Below are 26,043 nucleotides of genomic sequence, written 5' to 3' on the forward strand. Positions count from 1 at the left end.
CCCTCTGTCTTATTGCAATTTGAATAATGAACAATGTTTTGACGCTTTTGAGCAGAACGTGTGGTTGGTTGCTCAATCATACTGGAGTAAAGAAATCAATCAATTCAAAAAAGTTGCTTCAGAGTCTTAAATTTCTAGAGATCTTGGCATTAAAAAAAATATATCTGATAAATCAATGCTGTTCTTCCTCTCAGTCAAAATGAAGTCCAGTCCCGTTCAATTTTTCCACGAACTTCTCATCAAATGCCTTGTTCAATTCTTCACTGAAGTGAGCCTTCCAGCCTCCGACTTCACCCTTACGAAGAAAACTTGGTTTTGAAGGATAAACTGACAATGAAAAAGAGTCAGAATTTTTCTTCATTTCGGCAAATGTGCATTGATGGGAGATTTTAGCAATCATTTCTCCTGACAGAGGTTTCTCAAGAAATTCACTGATTCGGCGAACATTACTACACAGGTCCTAAAAGAGAGAAAAATATATAATAACCAGATGATGTGCCACGCAACCAGACATTATCATCTTTCGGGAGCCTTCTTCGGAAATAATCGTTCACGATAAGTTCCACTATTATATAAGTGATCTTCAACTTTCAGAATACATCGGCCGCTCCTCGGAAATACGAAGACCAACCGGTCTCGAAAGGGCAGGTGAAATCGAGGCCGGTGACACTATGCCACATGGCGAATAAGAGAAGCGCTTATATACTCTTCTCTATGACACGCACACTTAAAGCTATAAGCTGTAACTATAACTCAAGCTATAACTCAAGGTTTTTCAGGAGGAGTACATTACAGCAACAGGGAACCTCACCTTTTTCAAGTCCTCGTATTTGAGAAACAAGATGTGTGAATCACGTCTGTGTTCCCACCAGGGTAACACGTGATCAGACCACAAGCCGAATGCTCCTGCGGAAAAGAAACGTTCCTGAGAAATCCGATAATAATAAAGCTATGAGCAACAATCACAATTAGTCGACTCGACATCACTATCTATACGTTTTCAATTACCTGTAGATATTCTATATCGTCACGCAACACTTTCTTGTGCGAAGGATTGTGTGACGAACCAAATTACACCTAGGAAAACGTCGTCCCCAGGGCCTTCTCGACGACTTTCAAAATAACAGCTCGCCCGTTATTTTGAAAAGTGGAGAAGGCACTGTTTTTCTCCGCCTTGTTGCGTTGCCCTACGCAGTCCAGAACACAACTAAGCTGTCCAAAAACGTAGCTAGGCAGTCCAAACCACAACTGAGCGAGGTTGACGTCTGCGAGTCTTGAACACAGATATCACACGGTCAGGCGTCAAACAGAGTGAGATCTCGGTATGATGTATGAAGACAAACAATAGACTGCAAGACTGATACTACGTGAAAAACGTTTCGAGGCACCAACATGACAAGAACCGACAAAGTAGGATCGCAACAGTGGAGAGCTGTTTCGCCCTTCTTGGAGCTCGTCAGCACTGTGTAGCGAAGATATGTAACGCCAGCCCATCAGCCAACGCACATAAATTGCAAAATGACCCGTTCACTATATCAAGTTCCGTACTTTGAACTCACTTGCGCCCCGAAACACGCGTTGTCACATCACGTGTTTCGGGGCGCAAGGAGGCAAAATGGCAAGATCGGTGTCTTGAAAAGCAAAAGAATAAATGTGGCTGGATAAGGAGAGAGAGAGAGCCTGGGGCCGTTGCTGTTCGCGCCAAAGGCTGTCCGGTGACGTCAAGGCATGGATACCAGGCTGCATGCAGTCTTTGAGTTTTTGCTGTAATCCCGACGAACGACAACACTTAGAACATCTAACCTTAGTTATACACTTACAATAAAGGCATGCAATTAAGTTTCTTTACCTTTGCCTTCCAAAAACATTTTGGCAAAGAATTCCCAAGTCCCATGAAAGTGACTGGCAGGACCAAAACTTTGTACAAAGTGATAAAACGAAACTGCGACATCTTTGGGATTTCTCGCTACGTAAAGGTACTTGCTTCTGTTACCTTCGCTTTTACTGATAGGGATCACGTGATATGGAAGATGCGATTTGAAGAAGCGGGGACTGGGCCGAGAGGTCAAAGCAACTTGATGTTTGTCCCCAGTTCTTTCAAAGAGCTGACTTTTTTCCAGTTGAGAATATCGACAATCCACGTTTTCTTTGCTGACTTCACCATTGTGGAAAATTTGCCACACAATTTCTTGCACCCAAGTTGTTCCTGTGAAAAGATCACGATGGATTTAAAATTGAAATGGCCAAAGAACAAGAGTGTTTATGATATCAGGATGAATGAAATATAAATATCGTTAACCCGAGTTAACGTTGTTTTTCTCTTTTCTTTTTTTCTGTGACATAAAAGAGCTCGTCTCCCACGCGGACGTTGATTGCCTCATCGAAACGCAAACTCACAAACTAAATGCACTTTGTCCTCAAGACGGGGAGGCGGGGACAAGTTTGAAAAAAATATTAATAATGGCCGGTACGCGGTGGGACAGTGGCCAAATTGGACTGCGCCGTTGTTGCATCATCGAACCCTCGAAAGCTGTTCAACAAGTTTCTGTCGTAAAGCTGGATTCCTGTCTTATTTAAGTTAATTTGCCAAACCTACCAGTGGCCACCACCGGTAAAAGGTCAGTGTTGTCTAAGGTAAAGAAAGGCCACTCCCTTCTCTTAACTCTCTCCCGGGGACGTCCTCTCTCCTCTAGATCTCCTCCAAGGAGGCATGAAAGGGTACTGAACTGTCGAATGCTCCTCTTCCAATGGATTTCATTTTTGGAAGAATCGAGCTTTGATTTAAATCTTTATGAAGTAAGAGTAGGGGCTTGACCTAGCAAGATTCTTTGATAATCTCGATAATACCCTCACTGCCTTTATCTGGCTTCTCTCCAGTTAGTGACGGGCGTCGTTGCGTGACGACCCGTGTTATAGCCAGACAGAATACTAAGCTCAGGTCGAATTGTCTCGATCGAGTATTATTCTCTAACTACAAAGCCTTACCTGACTTGGGATAACTAACCACGTAAATGTCGTCTGGCCTGGTTTCAAAACGACTCAAATCTTTCTCAAAATCTTGATCAATGTTAGGCTCGTAGAACGGGACCCGGACGCCATGAATCAACGCGTGTCGGGGTCCAGCGAACTCTCCTTCGTGTTCTTGAACGATTGTTAAATCCGCCATTGTTGGAGTAACTACGTACCAACACGGTGGCTTTTCAGGCAATGGTGTAATTCAAATTGGACGGAATTTATTCACTACAATGTGTCTTGTTCGCTAGTAGTTACACAGGTCTGTGTGTTCTTTCGCAACCTAGCTCCCAGGGCCCTCTCTGCTATCACGTTAACCGGGATTGGAACGTTTCTCCCTCAGCTGTATTAAAGTCTTAGAGAGTTCCTCCCCTCCCCTGTCTCCGGCGGTTATGGGGCTGGGGGTGGTGGTGGAGGGGAGGGCGGAAAGGAATTGATCGCCATGTAAACGCGACTGGGTACCATCATATTTTTTGGTGACAATTTGCCCTTCTTCTAGAGAATTTAATAAAGTATTCCCCGAACTCGGCGGAAAAAACAATACCCAGCCATATAATGTAGTGCGCCACTGCAAAATGGTCCCGTCTACTTCATTCACCCATTCCTCTGTCCCCTATCACTGCTTGAAGGTACGGTCAATTCCGCATATGAGCCAAGGGGGTCATCAGGTGCTTTGTTTAGCATGAAGCGACTTGGAGTATCTCCCCCTTGAATGGAATGCTATTCAACGAGGAATAAAACACAAATAGCGGTGATAAACATATCAAACTTACGCATTTTAATAACTCGACGTAAGTATAATATGTAAGTTTATGTAATGCGTAAGTTTAATATGTTTATCACCGCTATTTGTGTTTTATTCCTCGTTAAACTACGATGGCCCAAGAACAAAAGCCTTTATGGAATGCTATTCAATCGCGGGATTACCCCAAGGATTAAATTCGCCGGTACTTATTTATACACCTGGGTGGGGGGAGCCACTGTGAGAGTAAAGACACAGTACAATGTCATCGGCGGGGACTTGAACCCAGACCGCTCAATCCGTAGTTGAGTGCAAAAACCATGGCAACCGATGCTTGTAGCACAATAATAAAATTAAGTAACAGATTCCCAGTAAAGTGCTAGTACCTTTAATTTGGCTTCGCATGTAAGTAGTCTTTTTCGAAACATTTTTGCTTTACGCGTCAGGCGTTTACGCGTAAAAAAAACGCTTTACGCGTTTTCTTGCTTTACGCGTTACGTGACTGACATCGTTTTGGTGGCTCTGAAAGGAGCGGTGAAAACCATCGTTCTGCCGGAGTGTGGCTCTTTGACAAAGGACGACGTTTGGCCTTTGAATAGCGTCTCACAGAATACATACTAGTTACGGTATACCACGGAAGGGTCATGTGTATATCAAGAAAATACACGTGACAAGTGAGATATTCCATATTATAAAATAACTGAGATACTACGCGTACGCTCATTGGTCGATAGGTGAGTTCAGATAAGAGTATGTAAACACGGTTGTGACGTTTTAGTTTCGTGCGTATTCTTGAGAAGTATTTTATAAAAGCAATAGAGTACTTCTTCCGTGTTTACGTAGCCTCATCTTAACACTTTGGAGGTGGGAGGGTGGGGTGGGGTGGGAGAATTGTCGAAAGTTATGCAAACCTTCGACAGCGTCTCGGGTTTGCATAACTGTCTCGAATTCTTCGAACCCCCCGCGTGTTTAGATGAGGCTACATAAACACGGAAACAGTACTCTATTGCTTAAGTATACCACGAAAAAGCAATGCGGAACTATTTTAAACTTAAGAAATAGAAAACGTGTACCGTGTTTCTATCGAGTTATAAAAACACGAATGGAAGTTTGGGAGAACGAGAAATGCTGTGGGAACACGAGCCGCAGGGGAGTGTTTCCACAGCTTTTTCGAGTTCTCCGAAACTTTCACGAGTGTTTCTATTTAACAATTAGATTATGAGCTCGAGATTTCTATGAGGGAATAGAAATCGAGAGCGAATAATCTAATTGTTTTAGTAGAATTCTTACTAAAATTTACTTCAAATAACGGTTTCCAATTATTTTCTTGAGGTATTATTAAACTTTGAGCCTAAAAAAGATCGCTCAAATTGACTTGTCATTTAAAATTGAAGTTGCGTGCTCGAGCGCATCATTTTTTTCAATAATTTCAACTTTTTTAAAAGTCAAGAAACCGTAAATGTCCTTCGTTTAGACTTCTCGGGAATTTAATTACCCATTTGCATCGAAATTCTCTTTGGTCGCGCCATCATCACGTCAACAGCTCCTGCTAGTTCAGTGTTTCCATCGAGTTAGAGAAACACGATTTTTAACCAATCAGCGCGCGTGTTTTCTTAGGACTGTTTTCTAATATACCATAGAAAATGGAGTGGCCAACACAAGCATAGCGAGAGTCTCTTGCCGGAAATTGGGCTGAGGGCGGGAGATGATTGACATTTCAGTATAACACAATCAATGCAACATACGTACAGCACGCGATAGGGAGGTTGGGTGTAATATCGTCGACTATACAACGGCTATCCAGTATTCTGATTGGCTGTATTTTCTAAGACATGGTATAAAATGCAGTGTCGTTACACTGTAGGATAAAAAGCGTTTTTCTCGTGGATGCCTTCAAAAACTCCTTTTCATTTGCACAGCAAATTTGTTGTTTTTCCTACAACAGGATTGATTAAAAAGTCGCTCTTCTTGGGAAGAAACCAACGAAGGCGAATTAATTCGCGACGTTCGGACATTATATTACTGCTATACAGTTCTTGGATGCTGTCGTTCATATCTTCTAATTCGGATAATATAACCAAGAATTCATCCTTCTTCGTCGTTGGATTGTTAAAGGAGCCATCTATGTAGAGATGTAACTTTTTTCAGTGTACAAATGTCCTTCAAATTGGCGCCATTTCCTCAAAATGATAGTTGAGTAGAGTACAAAGCTATTAATGAAGTAATAACAATAAAAAAACAAAACAAAAAGGAATACGGCTGGCTAAGATTGAGAAAGATTGTGACGGATTTGAAAACTTTCGGCTCAAATTTTCACGTGGCGCTATCAGTCAAGTAGCTCCTGCAAAGTCTTATTCACAGTTTTCATCAGTATTGTATCAGTCCACAAGGCTTATGACGGCCTTTCTAGCTGCGTCGTCCATATCATCTGCTACAATGAGCGGCATTCCACTCTCGGTAAGAATGCGTTTGGCGCTTTCCACATTTCTGCCTAAAAAATTAAAATAATGAAACAGAGTTAGTAAGCATTTCCTCTGCGCTTGTAGGACGCGCGGTTTTACTGTAAGCCAGTTTCGTTAATAGATATTTTTGAAATCACCAAGCTGTTTTTAACCAATCAGAGAACAACTTCTCCTTGTTACAAGCCAATCAGAGATTCCCTTGCTGTCGGGGCCGGCGACAGGCGAAAAAAGGCGGGAAACTTTTTAATGAGTTTTTATAACACTTGAAATATTATTTTCATTGATCATTAAGAAATTAATAATTAAAAAACGCCTCACCTTCTAACCGTACTACGACAGGGACATTTACATTGAGTCTTTTGTAAGCCGAAGTGATTCCGTTTGCGACAATGGAGCAGTCAACAATCCCACCGAAAATATTCACTAAAATCGACTTCACCTGCAGAACAAAAAAGGTGCCAAAGTTAAACATTAAAATCTCGAGAATTCCAGAAGCAAAGCCCTTTCACACATATTTTGACTTGAGAACAATCTTTGGAGTTACAGCTAGTCTCGACAACAACAACAACAACAACAGCAACAACAACAACAACAACAACAACAACAACAACAGCAACAACAACAACAACAACAGCAACAGCAACAAGCAAAGTCAAGGCTATCACTTACTCTAGGATCCTTTGTTACAATGTTGAAGGCTTGAAACACACCTTCCTCCTGTACCCCACCCCCAAGATCTAAGAAATTAGCTGGAGTACCCCCGTGAAGTTTGATAATGTCCATTGTTGCCATAGCTAAGCCAGCACCATTCACTAAGGAACAAATAAAATAAATATTGTTCAACAGGGATTTTTGCTTCTTAAAAGCCTGGGTGGATCTAGGAAGGGTTCAGGAGGTTTGGTCAAAACCCCTAAATTAAATCAAGCGAGAAAATATACACGCTGACTTCTCAGAATGCTGGGAAACCCATTTCTGAGGACCTGAATTTTAAAAATTTGGGGGGTGGGGGAGGATGCCACCAGACCCCAACTACCTCTCTCTTCCTTCTCTAAAATCCTGTATCTGCCCCAGAAAAGTTGTCATTTCTGCATCCAAGCTGGCAGAATTTCGGTCATGATGGATAAGCGCTATGTAAGAAAGACATCATCTCACCTAGACAAGCAATGTCTCCATCTAGACCAATGTAATTGAGGTCATATTTTCCAGCTTCCACTTCTCGAGGGTCACTTTCACTCTGATCATCCATAGCAAACACTTCTTTCTGTCGGAACCTGGCACAGTCATCAAAGTTGAACTTGGCATCAAAGCAGACAACTGAAAAATTCAAACACAGCATGTTCAACCACCTGGGAGGACCTACACATACAATGTACTTACCAAAAGGGTTAGTAAAATAAAAAAAAGTGTTTCAACTTAGCAGCATGATCATGTCGCCGATAACGAATCATAGGTCACTAGATGTAGTATATCAAACATGAGAGATAGTGTTTCATCGGGATATCCAAACACAGAGAACAGAGTTGAAAATATCACGTGCAGCGGAGTATTTTTGATGAAATTCAAGGAGTTTGGATAGCCAATGAAACACTGTCTCAAGTGTTTGATATATCTTCTTGATTGAAACAAAAACTAAGGAGTAAACAGAGAAGTAAAACCATCAAAATCTATGCCAATTAAGACCGGGTGCCCAAACTTCCTTCATGGTTGTGATTTTCTTTGTTTTAACTTGATGAATTATTAACGAGTTTGAAAAGAGATGATATCAAATTGCAGGTTGCAAGTCTTTTACTGGAATCTTGAATATTTAACTCAATGTATCCCAGGTTAAAGTCTTTTTTTTTCAAGAATGCAAGAATGGAGTGTGAAAGATTAAGACAACAAACCATAAACCAAACACATAAATATTTTCTTTTTGCTTTGTCTAACATTGCAATCTCTCTCACACTTCTTACACTCTTGGAAAAGAAACAACTGTTACCTAAGCTAGCTTATTATTAATGGAACCCATTTCTCAACTTGGGCGGAGATAAAAAACACTGGTTGTGTTTAGAACTGACAGCAACAAACTTAAGTCCAACGTGATAAAATAATCATGTGATCACTGCAGGAGTAAGGATGATAAGAGAAAACTCGTAATTCTACGGGATTAATCCAGGAATTCATAAGGATTTTCTGCTTCTTTACACAGTATGTTTCGGCGTATCAGCCTAGCATAATAAAGAATACCTTTGCCATCAGGTGTTTCTCCAAATGGATTGATTTCTACTTGTGTAGCATCAACTTTAAGGAAGAGTTCATAGAGTAACTTTATCTGCTCCACAGCCTGCAAAAAATATATATATATATCAAATGTACAAATCAAAATGGAAATTAATTGGAACATAAGAACAAGTAGATAATACAGTTTGCTCTGTTCTGTCAACTTACTTGTTGTAACAGAGGCCCTTTAAATTCCAATTTCTCTGCAAGATATCTGGCATCTTTGTCTTGGATTCCTTTGAATATGTTAATGGCCACCTAGTAATAAAACATATAGATACATAACTTTTAAATTATCTTAATCTGGCACAATTCTTCTTAGATTTTGTTATCTCTGTGACACTGACAAATTTGTTGACCTTGTTTCACAACAACTACATGTTTATCTCCTAGTTGACGATTCTCTATAATTATTCCCATAACTTGTCTCTATGATAGGGTAATGAGATATTTGTAAGGAGAAAATATATGTTGATCATTCTTGAAAAATGTGGAGGCATGGTGGCCTCATGGTCAGTGGCAGCGCTCTACTCCAGAACGAATGATCCGGGTTCAAGCCCTGGCCGGCGACATTGTGTTGTGTTCTCGGGCAAGACACTTAACACCCATGTGCCTCTCTCCACCCAGGTGTATAAATGGGTACCACCGAAATTAATGCTGAGGGGTAACCCTGTGATGGACTAACATCCCGTCCAGGGTGGAATACTCCTCCAGAGTTGCTTCATGCTACAGAAACCAGTGATAAACGCAAGCCTAACGAGCCACTTGGCTCGTATGCAGACTTTATTACCTTGTGTATATGTTCTGGCGTATTCTTGGCAACTTCTTCGATGTCCACTCCACCCTTAGGACTGCCGACAATGACAGGTCCCTGATAGCTTCTGTCCATTAAAATGGCCAGGTATGTCTCACGTGCGATATCATAACTCTCTGCAACCATTACCTAAACATAAAAAACAAATATCAAGAAAGGCTATTAATGAACTAGCAAATGGAAAAAAGGGAATTCAAACCAAAGAATTCTAACATGACAATATACAGAAACAATCGCCTTCATTTTGCACAAAATTACTCAAATGAATGTTGATGGACATTATTGAGGAAAACTTTGAGCTTCAAGGAACAGATAATGTCCAGGGACAAATGTCTGAGCATAGTTTCAAGTCAAACAGAAGCTACTTCAAATATTTTACGTAAAATGTAATGATAAGCTAATAACATTTTTCTTTACCAATTTCTAATATTATCAATACTCATAAAGTGCATTGTAATCATACTTTTTTGGTGTGTTATCACACAATTTTGGTCAGGCCAAAATATGCATCATGACATCAACAAAGCATACAATAAATGTACATTGTTTTAAACATATTCACTGTTTTACCCTAACTGTAGCAAAATTGTGCTGGACATCAGGACAGTAGGACACAGCTTCTGAATGGCTAGTTGTGAATTTGGTTTCAGTATAATAACATATTATATGAAATTGTAATTTTTTTACCTTTTTTACCAGCACTCCTTCTGGTGGTGTTTGTTTGGTTGTTAAGTTGTAACCCACCATTTGTTCTGTTAATTTTCCAATTTTGTCTGGGCTGTAAAAGGACAATATAACAATATTTTTGAATTAAATTTATCATATTTTTCCATGAGAAATTACATTGATTCAAGAGTGAAAAAATTACATATATTTATTTTATAATTCACATCTAATAATATTGGTAGCACAATGTTAACCAAAATAATGTACGATAAATTTCACTTTCCAGCTTTTTTTTAAAAGTTGCTGAAGATTATCCTGTAAACATGTTTCTGACTGATGTTGTTTCTATTCAATACATTATTCTAAGTTCTGATTGGCGAGACTATTATACATTAATAACATAATATATTGTACTTGCTTACTCTGTTGTCAAATGAACACCACCCTGTAGGCCACTTGTGAATGTCCCTTTTCCTCTGCCACCAGCAAGGATTTGCGCCTTTAGTACAAATTCTTTTGCATCTGACGGCAAATAAAGAACAAAACCGATAAAACTATTGAATTGTCAACCAGTCAAGCTGAGCTGGTTTCGTCAGGCAGCTTGTAACCAGTTTATTATAACACCTGTGGAGCTTTCCATTCAAGCAAAAATTCCAGTTTGAATTTTAAGAAATTTCCAGTAAAGAATGAAACAAAATTTTCCAGAATTTTTGGAAAATAGGATAACCCTGTTAGTTGAATATAAATTTTTGAAAATTTCTTACCACCTATTTCCTTTCCATTTGCCTTTTCTACCAGAATTTCCAGAATTTTAGGCTGAATGGTTCACATGTCAGAAATTCAACAACTCTCCAAGGAAATTGCCGTACCATTTGACCCAATTTCAAAAGTTCCGGAATTATTCACTGAATGGAAAGCAATGCATCCTTGGATAACTGCTATACTTAAATTAAATTTGTGATTTTCATCAAGAAATTGGGTTACTTTTTAACTAATTCTTGAGGTCACTGACTTACTTAATTCCTTAGCAATGTCAACTGCTTCTTTTGCATTTTCTGCAACTTTAAATCTCTGCACATGAAGGCCATTATCAGCCATTAATTTCTTGCTCTGGAATTCCTGGAGGTTCAACCATCTGACAGGGATAACACTTACTGCATTGGCCTGGAAAGGAAATAAGTGTTTTTGTTAACCAGGTGTTACAACTCTACCACTTTCTTAATGGTTAATCTGGCATGGGGCAAGTTTCAAAACACTCTAACTGACTTCAAGAACACAGTGACACATTGATTTATATTACTTTAAGTATAACTGGAGAAAGTAAACATCTGATTCATTCATCTTAGTTAATAAGGCCATACCATTTTTTTAAGGGCACCCCCCTAGTGAGGGTCTGGAAAATCTTATGTGGAGGGGGGAGTCTTCAAAAGGCCGTTTCTGACACAGTTGCGTCAATGCCTTTGATCGTCCTATAAATTCTGAAGGAGGAAGTGCTTTTTATCTTCCATTCTTGGGGGAGGGGGGTAAAAAGTTTACTTCTTTGAGGGGGTAAAATTCAAAGCTCCTCAATAGGGGAAGGGGAGGGGGGGGGGGTGCGGATATTAAATGGAATGGTCTATTCGATTCATTCACCTTCATTAAAACATGCACACTTCAAATGCCACCCGCTATAATTTCGATTATAGTTTCTAATTAATAACTACAGAACGCGATAGATTCTGCCAGGAATGAAGCCCTTTTTGCGAGATAAGGTATTTCGAAGTCGTAGAAGCATTGATCTCTCTGTAACTCGAACTATTGAGCACACCAGAGTTACGTTGCCACGCATGCATACGTCTTTTGCTCAAGTGTTAGCCTCAATAAATGCTGTAAAATTCAGCTCAGCTCAGCAAGAAAGGGTAGAAAATATATCTCAAACAACCTTCAACTCACCTGTGGAGATCGAAGCCAAAATCTGTTCGTTAACCCAGCGCATTTTCTACAAATAGAAGGTAAACTTCCAGCGCGCGTCAACGCCGCCATCTTGAATTTCGAAAGAATGAACTTTAGGGCATGCGCACAAATCGAACCTGCTGAAAATATATCTTGGATTGCGGGCTCTTCAGGCTATTGCGAAGTACAGTTGGAAAGTACTCAAAAGGGCAACGGATCGGTTCCGATTGTTCCAAGAATTCTTTCTAAAACTCAGAGACAGCCTTCACACCTTCATATTTGGGGATAGCTATTCCAAAGTTTTGAGAGATACGCGAGGCAACCAAGAGTTTTCATTGGACGGGTGAACTTGGAGAAAGAACGTGAGAGAACTTGTGTGACATGCGAGCAGCCTCATAAATTTACACTACAAATAGTCAGCTATCTTTCTTGAGGAGACGATAGAGAGATGCTATAGCAAGCATGTATGCGCATACCGATGGTGGAATGGACAGGCCTTTGTTTGGAGAAGCAAGGCCTAGGGTAGGTATTAAATAGTTACGCACGTTTGTTATTCGCGAATTCGAACGGATAATCACGAGTTTAGCATTACTTGACCGCAGCAACTTTTAAATTCTGATTACAACACTAGCTAACACTTCTATTAAACTGTGTAGAAACATTTTTAGTGTCATTTTTTCTTGCGCACAGTATGATTTTGGCTCGTTAAAACAAGCTTAAGTGTGTTTTATAGAAGTGTTAACCTTTTAGGAGATGTTGCAGTTTCAAGACTTAATCCATTGATAACTTTGTTACATATTTTATATAAAATAATAAAATAAATGCAGTGAAAATGTGTAGCGCAAATATTTTGGTTTCGTTTGATGACTTTTGTTTTCATTTTTTTTTAATATTTCGATTTGTTTTCTGCAGGATCGCTATTTGAATTATATTATTGGAGGTGCTACTGTCCTGTTAGTGTGTGTAAGTACAAATTTCGACATTGTTCCATATGTTTAGATTGGATACATGAAGTCACGCGATTCATGTAGAGATGATGACTTCATACAAAATGATAACTTTACTGTTTGCATAGCTGCAGTCAAATTCTATTACCCAGCCCATACCTTTTTAAATTTAATTTGATACCCGTTTATCAACTTTTTAAACAATTTGCTGAAACGATTAGAACGTGTCCCATTCTCTAACATATGCAACATAAGCTAGCTACAAGTGTGATTCCAACATAGACTATAGCTAAAATTTGCATCACATGGTTCATCAGTCTGTACATACTGCTGTTATGTTTCTAATCATTTATTATTGAACTTTTTTGTCATATGAAATTTTGTCAAAAATTATTACACAGTCATACCAGGAGGAGGAAGTGCCCTATTACTAGACTTGTTTGCTAAAAAGGAAGTTGAAAATGCAGTGTTTGCATGTTGATGATGTTGATGATGTTGATGGGCTGGGCAATTTAAGCTATTGTCACCTGACAAGGTGTGAGACCATGATGAAGTGATGGCGTATATATAAGTGTATATATATAATATTTAATAAGAAAACAACATAAAGTTAGCCTGTGTACAGCCAGCTTCTCTCCTTATGTGTGGGGGGGGGGTGGGGGACAGGGGGGCGGGAGCCTGGGAGAATAGGGGGCGGGAAGGGTATGGGAGGCAGGAGAGGAAAGGGCGGGAAGCGGGAGAAAAATGCGAAACGCTAATTTTTTTTAATTCAACAATGCGTTAGAATACTTTCAAAAACAAGAACCCAAAATATATTTGACTTACATTTAACGTCTTCTCAGTCACTTCTGAGACTTCTGAGCAGATGAGCAAAGGAAAATTTGCACTTGGGCTGAAAAACAGGCTTACTTCCGGTCAAATAGTAAACCCGTTTACAGTGGTTACGTCATAGGTCATGAAATGTCAAGTGGCATGAGTGCACGTGTCGCGTAAGTTGTTTAAATCAGTCAGTTCTACACAGTCTACACGGGAAACCGATGCACCAACACAGACAACACATAAACAGTTATCTGCAGCAGGTAACAGTGATATTAATGACTTAGATGCTGCACTGAACCTGAAGATGGAAATGAAAGCGGTCATGACGTGCGTCTACCACACACTGGAATATATGCCATTAGAGGAAGATCCAATGTTTTCTCCGTATTCATTTCAAGCGAAATGGAACAAAAGGATATCTTTGGCACTGTATATGTTGTCATGGACAAAAGTTCATTTATCTTCGAAACAGCTGACAAAGGAGCACTTACACCTTGCAAGAAAACTGACATCTTTAGTGAAATAGACAAGGGAACTGTAAGACTATTTGATAGCCGCTTGCAGCTTGCTGAAGAAACATTCTGCAAGATCCTTTCAGACTGCCGAGGAGAATGTGATATGGAATCTGACGAAATTGGAGAAAATCACAAAATCCCTCCCGATTCAGAAGAGGAAGGAGACTTAACAGGTCTAATATCCATTTGGAGCAGAAGGAGACCAGTGCGCCCACCTAGGCACATGGAAGACTTCTTTCAGATTTCCCGAACAATAAATACGCATATCTGAAATCCACCTGGGACGTTTGGCTGCAATTCTGTCAAATCCTACTTCCATGATTTAATTGCCTGATCCCAATAAACGCCGGACCGGTTACTGGAAATCCGTATACTTTATCAGAACATGATACAATTTAGAATTAACTTTTGAGACCGTCGTCACTGAAAACAGATTTCAGAAACAAATCTGAAGAGCCGATGAAAATTGACTGAAATGGTGAAACTCAAAGAAGATAAACAAGTAGGTCAAAACCTCATTGAATTGAAACATATGGCAGTGGTAATCTCGTTAAATTATTTGAAAACAAAGGAAATGCTTAAGAATTGGGAAGCTAAATGACTAGAATGTGTTTTGACTCTGCCAATTTACAGGGGACGGGAGCAGCACGGGAGGCAGGAGATAAAGGTACGGGAAGTGGGAGAGCAGGGTACGGGAGGCGGGAGGTTCTGACCCCCCTGCCCCCCCCCCCTTATGTCTGTCCACAAGCTTACATGTAGACATGCAGTCTCCTTATGTCTGTCTATAAGCATAGACCTTAATTTACTGGCCTGCTTCCAGACCAGAGTTCTACGTTATAATTTTTGCACAGCAGGAAACAACCATGTTTGGGAGTTCTATTCATCATTCCTCCTACAAGGGATTCAAGCATTTTTGTCAGGTTACTCAGTACACAATTTACCTGTACCTATTATTTCATACTCCTGTCTATGAACACAACAAAAAAGACCCTGGCGAGCACTTGACCTGCGTCCAACATGTTAACCATCAGATCACTGCACCTCCCAATATTTAGGTGTCATCTTCTCTTATATTTAGTCGTTCACATAATTTGCAGATGACTAAAGTGATTTAATCTCTCAAGAAATGATAATGTTTATCTCTTGCAGGAGACATTAATAAGCTCTTTGGTGTTCCCAGACTTCCCACCTAAAGCAATTAATGTGTTTCTTGCCTCCATTATTGCATTGATATGTATATCAGAACTCACTTTGGTAAGTTAATTCTGTTATTAGGTTATTTATGGCATGGCAAGTGTTCCTGTACGAAGAACTTTTCCACATTCTGACCGTGCAGAAATTGTGGTAAGAGAAAAAAACCAACAAAGAAGGGGGTGGTGGGGTGAGAGAGGGAACCACTAACCCTGCCTCGTTGATTTTTTGCTCTCGCTTGCCAGAATGTAGAAAAGTTCTTCATATGGGAACGCTGGCTCTGCATGCTATTCATATCCCTATTTATTGTCAAACAGAGTTCTTTGTCACCTTCTTTTGCTGGGATTACACCAAGTCTAAAAGTTGCTCACTATAAAGCTGGAAAATCCCATCTGAAATTAGCTTTGAATATTAGTAGAAAAAAAAAGGTTTTTTTTCCTAAAGTTAGCTGACTAACCAAAGCAGATGGCAGCCCTGTCTTGTGAACAAAAGCTAGTCTGATAGTGCAGGATATTCTTTTTGAAGTTTTAGATAATGTCTTGTCCAGAAACACAGCAGAGTGACCCCAACAATACATCTTGTTATCTAAAAAGTCAGATGTCTTCTCAGGGACTCAGTATTTGGTATTAGGGCGAGAAACATCTGACATTTCAAACTGGACATCTTCATCTGGTAATAGTGTGCAGGGGCAGATCCAGGATTTTTCTTAGGAGGGTGTGCACCACTAAGGAATGGCATAACTGACTGGTGAGGTGAACAAATTTGAAAAGCGGATACAAAGAAGAAGGCTTCATCTCAGGGGGGGGGGGGTGCACATCCCCTGCACCCCCCCCCCCAGATCATCCACCCCTGGTGTGGTACCTACATTGTACTTCCTGATTTTGGATACCTGTAGATTAATGGGCCAATAAATGCAAAGCAATGGGTGAGCGACAGGTTTGCCCTTATCTGGAGCCTTACCAGTTGGCCACTGTATTTCCTTCTTTCTTAAGGATTGTCCCACATATACACTGTACAAATAGTCCTCTAGGTTTTTTCCAGTCCACTGGACTATTACTGAAAATGTTTTTTTTTTTTTTTTAACATGGAAAGGATGGAGTTGGTGTCCATCAGATCCAACCAGAAGTCTAGTCGTGAAACTGAATATTCATGGTTAACTGGATTGGCGGGTGACTTGCTAAATTAAATGCCACATAGGAAGGTCAAAATACATATTTACATGTGAACCTTGTTCTAACAGTGTGAGCTCCAACACAGGAAAACATGGTTGAGTGAAAAACTTTGAATTTGATGGCTAGACTTCTATTTAGTCCAATCAGACTCAAGCCAGTGTCCATGTGACTTCACTAGTGTGTATTAGACTTCGATGTCTCCCTCTCTAAAGGAGTTATTTACTGAAGTATGAATAATCCTCTTCACAGATATATTGGTACAGACAAGGAGATGTGGATCCTAAATTCCGAAAGATGATCTACTTCAATTCCCTTACAACAATTTTGCTATGCATATGTGCAAATGTATACTTTCACAAGGATTTAACATGCGAAAATACTTAGCATCTGTTTCAAAAATTAATCGTATAGCTATTTATTTTATGAAAATTCTGATTCAAAGTATCATTAACACTTTAAAACTACAGTTTTGTGACGTCTGTGTTAGGAGGCCTTATAGATTGCTCAAAAAACGGTCATATTGAGATTTCAAGATTGTATCTGTCATAATAATAACACAGTGTATACATAAGGGTTATTGACCAAGCTTGTTCGGTCAAGATGGCTGGATGTTGACCAAGTTCTTTTTTTGTGAGTTCATTTACTGAGATGGAGTTGTAGTCCACAAATTCGCAGAAAAGAACGAGGCCAATATCCAGCCATCTTGACCGAACAAGCTTGGTCAATAAGGGATTTATTGTATGGGTTTGGAGGAAATTTTACTTGCGGGACAGATAGCGCCATCTTGCCTGCTTGGGTAGCCAATCACAATGCAGGATTCAATTCATCTTGCCCACTCACAGAGGTAGCCATAGAATAAAAAGACATGCTAGTCATGGAGTAATTTTCACTTGAGTGTCAAAAGTAATATTTTGCCATTATAGTGCATTTGCTTTGGTTTTCTATTACCATGCTAAGAGATTAGCTCAAAAAACTTGCAACACTTGGTCATTCAATTAGAAGAAAACACCAAAACCAATTGCAACTCACTTGCATACATGTACGTTTTCCCATTCTTCTACCTGTCTATATGTATTTGGTTTGAGGTTTGATTGGTTCACTGGATTTTCTGTGTCATCGGTGATTGGCTAGTGATTATTTATGATGCTCAACTGGAAACCACACTCTATACATTAAAAGGAAAAATACAGTTTAACCCCTATTAAACGGCCACCCTCGGGGAAATGGGTAGTGGCTGCTTACAGTGGGCTGGCTGCTTAATAGAGGTAAAAACAATAGAAAAGCCCTCATCGGAACTTTGATTACTGCCCGTCTAATAGGGGTGGACATTTAATGGGTGGCCACTTAATAGGGGTTTGACTGTATTTGCATGTGGAGACATGGCTACGAAACTTTCATGTATCATTGTCTTACAGACTGTTTCTAATGAATTAAGGAAAGATTTATCTTCTAATAATAGTTATAAAAAGAACCATTAGCTGAAAATGACAGTGTCCTCGCTGAGTACGAGACTTAACTAACAGTTATGGTATCTGGGATTTCTATGAAAAGCGGTTTTTGAAAGCCTCCACAGTCCAGCTTTTTCAAGAGAAATCTTTGGGGTTAACATTCACAAAAGGAAACAGAAACCAGTTTTAGCAACAGCTACTTGTGAACCTTTGATAGTTAAAAATTATTAATTAGTATAAAAATGAATAGACACTTCTACAATCTGGAACTGTGGAATTTAGCTGTTTTCCTATATTTTTACACAAGAAATGGATTGAAAGCAAAGTAAAATGGTTCGTAACATACTTTGGAGACTTGTATTACATTAAGGAGATTTTAAAACAGTTACTTAGAAGTTGTTTGTTACCCTGATACTTCAGTCCTACTACTAGTGAAGTGGTATGATTATGCAGTTCCCATTGATAATAATTATTTAATATGTATTGTGGCTTCTGCCATTAAGATTTATAAGAGAATAAGTTAATCTCAGTATGTTGGTAACAAGATAATATAATATGATTTACTTGCAAAGGTCAATTTAAACTTCAATCTCATGAGGAATAAAGTCATTAAAGTTATCAACTGCCTTTAGAATGTGAATTGATACCTAAGTTTGTCTTTGAAAGTATGGCAAAAAAGATTATCATTTGTTACATTTTTTCTTCCTTTTCATTGGCTGAGAGCCCACCACATGACCTGCAAATAATTGCCTACAAATAATGGTCTGCTCATTCATAGTACCATCTCAGGTGAAAAATTGCAGATTGCTTCTCTGAGCTGTTAAAGAAGGATTTATATACGGAAAACAAACTTGGTGATTGAATGGTTAAACAATTACTGAACTAAGTTTTCGCATAATATCATGATTTGTCAGTGTCTCGCAAATCAATAAATTAATTACCTTAGCTTTCAGCTTCGGCAAACAATTGATCTGTACACCACTGACAAATTACAATATTTTGCTCAACCTCATCCAATGATGTTAATTTATTTGGGATATTGGAAATGTAAAAGATAAATCACAAGTTATGATGTCTTTCAGATATCCAGTTGTTTGTCAAGCAGTAGCGAAATAAAGTTGATGGGTTTACAACATAGTGATCAGTCCAATCGCAATACATGCTTTTGGATCTCCTTCTTCTACACTTGATTGTCAGAGGAACAAAACACTCTGACACAGCTACAACACCAGCAATTCTACCATTCATTAAACAATTTCAGAGTTTGAAACCTTTGCAGAGCACACTTGAGGTTTAAGCCAGCTCATGTGCAGCCAAGATTGCCCTCCTTAGCTTTTTTAAACCTGGTTATCACTAACAATAAACTAGTAACCACTTTTACTGAAAGAAAATTCCTCTTGCCCATCAGTTAGTTGCCAGTGAATGCAAAGTCATGTACAGAATGTTGCTATCGTAAACTTGGTTATCTTGAACTTTCCAGTTTCTCAAACTCAAATCATTTTGATTTTTCCCTTGCATATCTTTTTCCAGTCTCTTACTTTGGGCTATCTCAAATCCCTGACATCCCGAACCTTTTTTTTGTTTCCCTTTGCATGTGAGCTCTCTTGTGAGTCACTGCCACTAAGGCAATCCCCCCGTTTTGCAGGTTCACATGGCCTAGAGTCGAAAGCAGATTCTTTTTTGATCTTTGCTATAAAGAGGAGAAGCAAGCACATGAGAATAAGCCCAACTGTGGCACAGCAAGAACAAAAAGGCACAGTGCCTTGCACACATGTCTGAGTATGTGATAAACCACAAAATAATACAATAATGACACTGGAAAAGACAAAACAAATGGTATTATGCATACTTAAACCATTATTGTATCCAAACAATGGCTTTTTTAATTTTTGTTAGGGAAAATGTTGTCTACATAGTCAACTGATGTGCATTGTTCCAAAAAGCATATTAAATAACCGAAATTCTGGATCTTAACAGTTTGTTTGGAGGAAATTAAAGTTCTTGTCTTTTATATGCCATCCAGTAAGTTATCATCTTCCTACATGTTAATAACTCGGCTGAGTTTCTGGATTCTGTTTAGAAGCAAATCTCCCTGTTTTATGGTGGCCTAGAAAAGGAAAAACAAATCAGAGTTTTAGGTAGATGTTGGAGTAAGTTAAAACATGTGGTACTGGCACTATTTATTGTATTTTTGTAGTATCTATATTGTTCACTGAAAAACCCATTTTTGGGAGTGTGCAATAAAGTTTCAGCACATACCTGGTACTGCCAGTTCTTATGATCCGGTCTGCAAAGAAAGAGCATATACTGTACAAAATTTCTTTCCTAGATTTCTTTGCAAAACATAAACAAGGCACATTCTTATTGACGGGTGACTTGAAGTGCTAAAACAAACCGTTAGGTTTTGTTGTACGGCAAGTGTATACATATGCTTGTGCATATAATCATTGATGGTGATTCCCAGTGAGCAAAAAAAAAAAAAATAAATAAAAAATAAATAAATGATGGTTATTAGCGCTTGTGAAAACCAAGCTTCTGCAAGTCATGAAGTTCACGAAAATGTCTTCACATTTTTCCCTTTTGCTGATGTTGGATAATTTTTGTAGCACCATGTTTAATGATTTTAACATTTGGAGATCTATTTTAATTCACTATACCACACACAAGTACCTGTTGGTTTCGACAACTCCCCCAACTTTGTCAATTTTGCAGTTCAGTCTTCCCGCTGCGATAAACCTTGAAAGTTCTCTAGAAGACACAACATATACAATGCACAGTCAGAAGAATTTCCACTTTAATTTCCCTTGAATCAAGTAAAGCAAATTCTACTATCTTGGGATGCCTCAGACCTCGGCCTTTCATTTTCAGTGACATGGAAGTTCTTTTATCTAAGCTTTAGTAGGCAATTCGTTCATTTGTTCGTTTGTTCATTTGTTTGTTTGGACATTGGTGCATTTGTTTGTTCGTTTGTCCATTTATTCGCTAGTTCATTCACTTCATTCATTTGTTTCTCTCAAGAAATCCACCATCAGATTTCATCAACTTAATAGTCAAGCACCTGAGCTGTGACATCCATGATCAATTGATGTCCAGATCAGACTAGACTGTACATGTTGTACATGAACAATCTCATACCAGAGCCTGCACACCTTTAGTTAGTTGTGACCAAATGGAACTAGAAAATTCTGCTTCTTCTGATTACTCCCTGAGGTCTCAATTTCTTGTTGCTAACCAAAAAGATTGCAGCCAGCCGCCTCTGGGAATGACATTGGTACCTGAAACATCAGCAGCTATTTACTAGACTAGTAAAGTGAGTGGAAATTATACATAATTATCTCACTTGTCAATGAACTCCTCACTAACTCCAAAAGCATTAGCCATGTATTGCACAGTAAGACTGCGGTATGACTCCAGCAGTTGTGTGTAGGCATGAATTCTCATCTCCCTGATGTAGTATCTGCAGTGTGGAGACAGTAATCTATCCTGCTTGAGAAAGTCCTCAATCTTTGCTGTAAAAAGTGTAGAAATAAAAAGATACACTCAAAATCATTAACCTTAAATCTAAATAAGTATGGGTAATCATACATGTATGAATGTGAGTGCAATTGAGGATTTAAACTAAGAAAGTAGTTTTCAAAAGGTGATTCGGATACTCACATTCAGAGGTTGTGAAAATTTGACAGTGCGTTTTATTTCAAAATTCTTGGTATATTTTGATAGTCAGCTCTATGAGCTTTAATTACTTTGATATAACAGTTTAGGTATCTACAGTTTAAACAGGACATGCTACATTGCTTGGATGCAAGTCACCTTCAAAGGTGAAAAGTAACCTTAAATAATTTTCCTCTTTTCTTACCTAATGCAAGAAAGAAGTCTGCATAATGACAGTTATACAGGGACAACAGAAACTGGCTTGCAACAGGAAGCTGATGGAGAACCTCAAGGATTTCAGCACCATTCACAACCTTTGGAAAGAATATCATTTAAAATTAAACTACAAGAATGCTTAAATTACTTACTAGTCTTAATTGAAGTACATGTCTCAACTAAAGATATATAAAAAGAACCTTTAAATTACATTTTTAAGCTACATGCAAACACGAGCTTCTGTTCTCAGTCAGACAGACTTTTTAAGATCACGTACTTCCAGAAAATATCTGTACCAACCCAACGGTAAAATTTACAGGAGGATGAAAGGGGGTTAGGATGGGGTTCAAAAGGAATGTGGAAGGGGCATGCATAAGAGCTACTTAAAAACTAATTAATTACAATTTGTTCCCCATTTAACAACTCACTAAATATTCTCATTTCAATGGCATTTTATAACAGTGCATTTTATGTTTGAAGAAATAAATTAAACATACTTGGCCAAACTTCTAGAACTGGCCATCTAAACAAAAAAAAAATCATATTAAATCCATGTAATATTCGTAACCTACCTTTGTTCTGAGGTCTACCCTCTCCAATGCAATCATGCTTGCAAGTACAGTATATGTGACAAATGTCTTGTAGTCCATCAGTTCATAAGATGTAAATGTGGAAATGCTATCTAGGAAATTGTTGGCTGCGGACTTGAAGTCTCGGATTGATAAAAAGTAAATTCCCTGGTATACTTTGAGCCTGTTGCGGCGATCCCAATCTCCACCCTCTTCTATTAACCTGTTTCACAAAAAGTAATCAATCATTGGTACAAGTTGTCTTAAAAGTAATTAACCAGGGTGAAGTGATGAGGTGGTGCTTATGCACAATTATCTTTAAAAAAGGAAATAGTTGATAAAACAACTAACATCAGAACGATCGCCAATGGGACAAAAAACAACGAAACTAAAGAGATCTATCTCACTGAGTAAAAAAAGCTATAGGAAGGCACTTGAAACATTCATGTCCATTGTTACTGTGCATCCTTACTGTACACGTAATTCATGTTGCAACATCACGCCACGTCATACCTCAAGTGCATGTGCTAAGGAAGAAATAGGAGCAAGTATAGGGCTTGGCACTGGGTGTGCTAAGTTTGCCTACAATGGTCAGTGATCCCCTCTTTTCTTTTCATAGATGATCACTTTTTAAATACTGATTTTCTCCATTTTAACAAAAACAGCAAAAGGCTACTTGGCAAAAGTTGACCTTTGCCTTACTGCATCATTGGCAGGTTTTAATTTAAAAAGTCTGTATTTGGGAATATGTTGGGCACGAATGTCATTAACCCTTACAGGAATTCTTTCCAACCATGTGTGTAAATAGGTACTGGTGAATTGCTGGAGAATGGGAAATACTTACGTTTTGGCTTTGTCTATACTCCTGGTAATCAAATCATTGTCCAAATAAAAGAGTCCAATGCGAATCTGGTAGAAAATAATATCCAGCTTGTACCCAAGTGCTACAGCTTTGTCATAAGCCAAGCGGAAAACACTCAAGGCCTTTTCCTGTACAAAAGGAAGACAGTACTTGCTGAGATAACAAATTTATGTATAGCTGTTTCAATCAAGGTTGTCCTGTACTTTGTAGAAAAGTAAAAGCGTGCATGATAATAATTTGTTTAAGGCCGTTACTGGTAGTGGTAGTTCACCATTGAACATTTGATGGAAGCGTGGCCTAGGGATACTTGGAGACGAACTGTGGGGATGGAAAGGGGAGAGTTTGAATTCAAAGACAGGCTGGTGCTGTTACATGTGCTAAGAACCAAGAAGCTAGGTGAGTGAGAATGGAAGGCCCTCCTTCCCTTATAGGGAAAAGGATGTGATGATGTAGTTCTTTGTTACTATATTCTAAAACTCTGTCATTCACATTATGTTTTCACTGTCAGTTGAGTTATCCCAGGTTCTCAATGACAGAATCATAACTAGAAATGCTTGCTATACTGTACCTTATCACCAATCTTACAGAGATGTTCTGCTTTTGCATACAGAGCATCTCTGATTTCTGTTTCTCCTAAGTTTTCCTCTGCATCTTTTAGGGTCTCATCAAGCTTCTTGAATGTCTCCTCATTGTTAGACTGCATCTTTGCCAACAGTGAGTTATCTACGGGCCACTTCAAATCGGTACAGAGCTCTTCATAGAATGGTGCCATGTCTGAAAGAATCATTGTGATACTTTCAGTAGTCAGTAGACAAAACAATTTATATACAAACATTCCAACACTTGGAATAACAGGAGCCAGATGACACTGTATTGAAGTTCTTGCTTAAGATGGCTCAAAACAGTTCCCAGCACTTAGATTTTGATTGGTCATTATAACCACTCTTTATCACTTGATGCTACAATCATGGTATCAAAAATCTGCCCAATCACTGGTGAACACATAATCATTTTCGTGACACAATAGGTTACCATAGCAAAAGTATGACCTGCTAAAAACTCCTTTAGTCACAGCTTTAGGGGCTTATAATTCAAAAACGACAAGACAACTTGTGCAAAGTTTTAAAAAATTCTGTACATAGGGTTCAGAGCCACCTTAAATTTTCAAAATAAGTGCTGAAAACTGTTTTGAGCCACCTTAAATATGATTTCTGTAATGATTCTAAGGAAAACGACCAATTTTTTAAGTTTAAAAGACATGTTTCGACAGAACTTCTGTCATCTTCAGTTGAATGAATGATTACAAAGCAAGTTGAATAATAAGTAGGCCATAGCAAAAGTATGACATGTCTGCTGCTATCTAGATTTCTGTAATGTAAGATCACTGGGAGTTTTGCTTCTCCCGCTATATGGGTTGCCACTCAAAAGCAAGTTCCCACCCAGTGTTCCCTAGGTTGCTTTTTCAGTCCACTGATACTCATCTAACACCTGGGTGAAGTGTTCTCCTTGAGAACAGAACACAAATCAACCCTGGCCAATTCTTGAGCCTGGACTTGTCAATCCAGAGTCCACTATAGTTAGCGAACCACTAAGCCTGCGTGTCAAACCTCTTAAATACAGACCCCAAAAGGGCAGATCTGAGTTTCCTTATTATGGAGTTGGACGTATATTATAGAGGAAGAAATGGAACGAATCCTGGTTTCTTTGGGACTAACTTAACTATCCTTAAAAATACTGTAGTTGTAGTCAGGCATAGTAATAAAATCTTAAAAGTTGTTGTCACTGACTTAAAAATCTTAAAATAGACGTTTCGGCTAAACTACTATAACCTTCTTCAGTGATGAAACTTTAACATTCATTTCATCACTGAAGAAGGTTATAGTATTTTAGCCAAAACATCTATTTTAAGATTTTTAAGTCAGTGACAACAACTTTTAAGATTTTAACTATCCTTAATATAGGTGATGATATTTACAGAGGTGTCCATAAGGAGAAGTTTGACTGTATATACCATACCCAAATTTGCAACTACATGTAGCCAATCAGAAGCCTTTTCTACCATCCTGATATAGTACAATATCAAGTCACTGACCTGAAATGGCCAGAATTTTGGACAAACTTAGATATAGTTAATACCAAATCTAGGGATAAAAACTTAACCTTACATGCTTTGTAAGTGAGCTTTATTCAAGTTTGTTGGTTTGAACTCGAATTTTAAAGGGTATATTTCATCCGTCAAGCTTTAATCTGTAAGTTGAAGTCAGTATTATTTTTAGCTGAGTTAGGCAGAGGCAAATTTGTAGGAAGAAAACGCTATAAATGATAATAAATTCGATATCCTCCAACATGCGTGCTTACATATGACTAAGCACAAAGTGGAACAGAATTTCACATACCGTTTTCTTTGATAGCATCCAAGAGTCTTTTCTTCGCTTCTTCTTTGTCTTTCCCATCAGGATTCGTTATAGCAAAACGCCAGGCAGCTAGTTCAAGGTTAGGATTTTTTGGTAAGCCTTCTTCTTCGAGATTTTCAACCGGCATTTTTATCGAATTACAACTTTACAAAAGAAGTTCCTTACAAAATGTCTTCCCTAATCTTTTGACGGATGTTAGTAACCTGGCCTCCTGACCTTAGTGGCCTGGCATGGGGACTACAAGCCTCCCAGCTGGGAGAGGGTGGGAAGATAACGCAGGAAAAAGGTCACATTATGTCACGCTCTTTGTCCAAGGAAATTTTATTAAATGATTCGTTAAAACCTAAGAGGG

At 38.7% G+C, this 26,043-nt stretch overlaps 4 protein-coding genes across 4 annotated transcripts; 1 reads left to right on the plus strand and 3 right to left on the minus strand.

The window, feature by feature from the left end:
- Positions 1-190: 190 nt before the first annotated feature.
- Positions 191-4,485, minus strand: LOC145460693 (amine sulfotransferase-like). The gene is made up of 4 exons (XM_081445579.1): positions 2,986-4,485; positions 1,850-2,206; positions 812-906; positions 191-460 (listed from the first exon to the last, which is right to left on the minus strand). The coding sequence occupies exons 1-4, from the start codon at positions 3,164-3,166 to the stop codon at positions 191-193; spliced, it is 903 nt and encodes a 300-aa protein (XP_081301705.1). The 5' UTR covers positions 3,167-4,485.
- A 646-nt stretch (positions 4,486-5,131) lies between these two features.
- LOC145460603 (succinate--CoA ligase [GDP-forming] subunit beta, mitochondrial-like) lies at positions 5,132-12,002 on the minus strand. Its single transcript, XM_081445475.1, has 11 exons — positions 11,888-12,002; positions 10,972-11,119; positions 10,378-10,477; positions 9,977-10,067; positions 9,266-9,418; positions 8,644-8,733; positions 8,443-8,539; positions 7,369-7,530; positions 6,886-7,028; positions 6,535-6,655; positions 5,132-6,245 (listed from the first exon to the last, which is right to left on the minus strand). Exons 1-11 carry the CDS (start codon positions 11,975-11,977, stop codon positions 6,133-6,135), a joined length of 1,308 nt encoding a protein of 435 aa, XP_081301601.1. The 5' UTR covers positions 11,978-12,002; the 3' UTR covers positions 5,132-6,132.
- A 42-nt stretch (positions 12,003-12,044) lies between these two features.
- LOC145460624 (transmembrane protein 243-like) lies at positions 12,045-18,438 on the plus strand. Its single transcript, XM_081445499.1, has 4 exons — positions 12,045-12,409; positions 12,800-12,850; positions 15,318-15,422; positions 16,781-18,438. Exons 1-4 carry the CDS (start codon positions 12,350-12,352, stop codon positions 16,913-16,915), a joined length of 351 nt encoding a protein of 116 aa, XP_081301625.1. The 5' UTR covers positions 12,045-12,349; the 3' UTR covers positions 16,916-18,438.
- A 66-nt stretch (positions 18,439-18,504) lies between these two features.
- LOC145460605 (26S proteasome non-ATPase regulatory subunit 6-like) lies at positions 18,505-25,899 on the minus strand. Its single transcript, XM_081445476.1, has 9 exons — positions 25,674-25,899; positions 23,846-24,051; positions 23,260-23,405; positions 22,419-22,638; positions 21,836-21,944; positions 21,320-21,488; positions 20,650-20,727; positions 20,239-20,266; positions 18,505-20,086 (listed from the first exon to the last, which is right to left on the minus strand). Exons 1-9 carry the CDS (start codon positions 25,816-25,818, stop codon positions 20,018-20,020), a joined length of 1,170 nt encoding a protein of 389 aa, XP_081301602.1. The 5' UTR covers positions 25,819-25,899; the 3' UTR covers positions 18,505-20,017.
- Between the last annotated feature and the right edge of the window lie 144 nt (positions 25,900-26,043).

Source organism: Orbicella franksi, chromosome 11 (assembly GCF_964199315.1).
Source record: "Orbicella franksi chromosome 11, jaOrbFran1.1, whole genome shotgun sequence".
NCBI lineage: Eukaryota > Metazoa > Cnidaria > Anthozoa > Scleractinia > Merulinidae > Orbicella > Orbicella franksi.

Coding starts and splice junctions, on each gene's coding strand:
- LOC145460605 (XM_081445476.1), bottom strand. CDS start 25,818: ATGCCGGTTGAAAATCTCGAAGAAGAAGGCTTACCAAAAAATCCTAAC. Junction 24,052..25,673: donor GGATGCTATCAAAGAAAACG/GTATGTGAAATT, acceptor TGATTCTTTCAG/ACATGGCACCATTCTATGAA. Junction 21,489..21,835: donor AGACTTCTTTCTTGCATTAG/GTAAGAAAAGAG, acceptor CACTTTTTACAG/CAAAGATTGAGGACTTTCTC.
- LOC145460693 (XM_081445579.1), bottom strand. CDS start 3,166: ATGGCGGATTTAACAATCGTTCAAGAACACGAAGGAGAGTTCGCTGGA. Junction 2,207..2,985: donor GGTTAGTTATCCCAAGTCAG/GTAAGGCTTTGT, acceptor ATCTTTTCACAG/GAACAACTTGGGTGCAAGAA. Junction 461..811: donor AATACGAGGACTTGAAAAAG/GTGAGGTTCCCT, acceptor TCTCTCTTTTAG/GACCTGTGTAGTAATGTTCG.
- LOC145460624 (XM_081445499.1), top strand. CDS start 12,350: ATGTATGCGCATACCGATGGTGGAATGGACAGGCCTTTGTTTGGAGAA. Junction 12,410..12,799: donor TTGGAGAAGCAAGGCCTAGG/GTAGGTATTAAA, acceptor TGTTTTCTGCAG/GATCGCTATTTGAATTATAT. Junction 12,851..15,317: donor CTACTGTCCTGTTAGTGTGT/GTAAGTACAAAT, acceptor TATCTCTTGCAG/GAGACATTAATAAGCTCTTT.
- LOC145460603 (XM_081445475.1), bottom strand. CDS start 11,977: ATGGCGGCGTTGACGCGCGCTGGAAGTTTACCTTCTATTTGTAGAAAA. Junction 8,734..9,265: donor CGCCAGAACATATACACAAG/GTAATAAAGTCT, acceptor TTTTATTACTAG/GTGGCCATTAACATATTCAA. Junction 6,246..6,534: donor TGTCGTAGTACGGTTAGAAG/GTGAGGCGTTTT, acceptor TTAATTTTTTAG/GCAGAAATGTGGAAAGCGCC.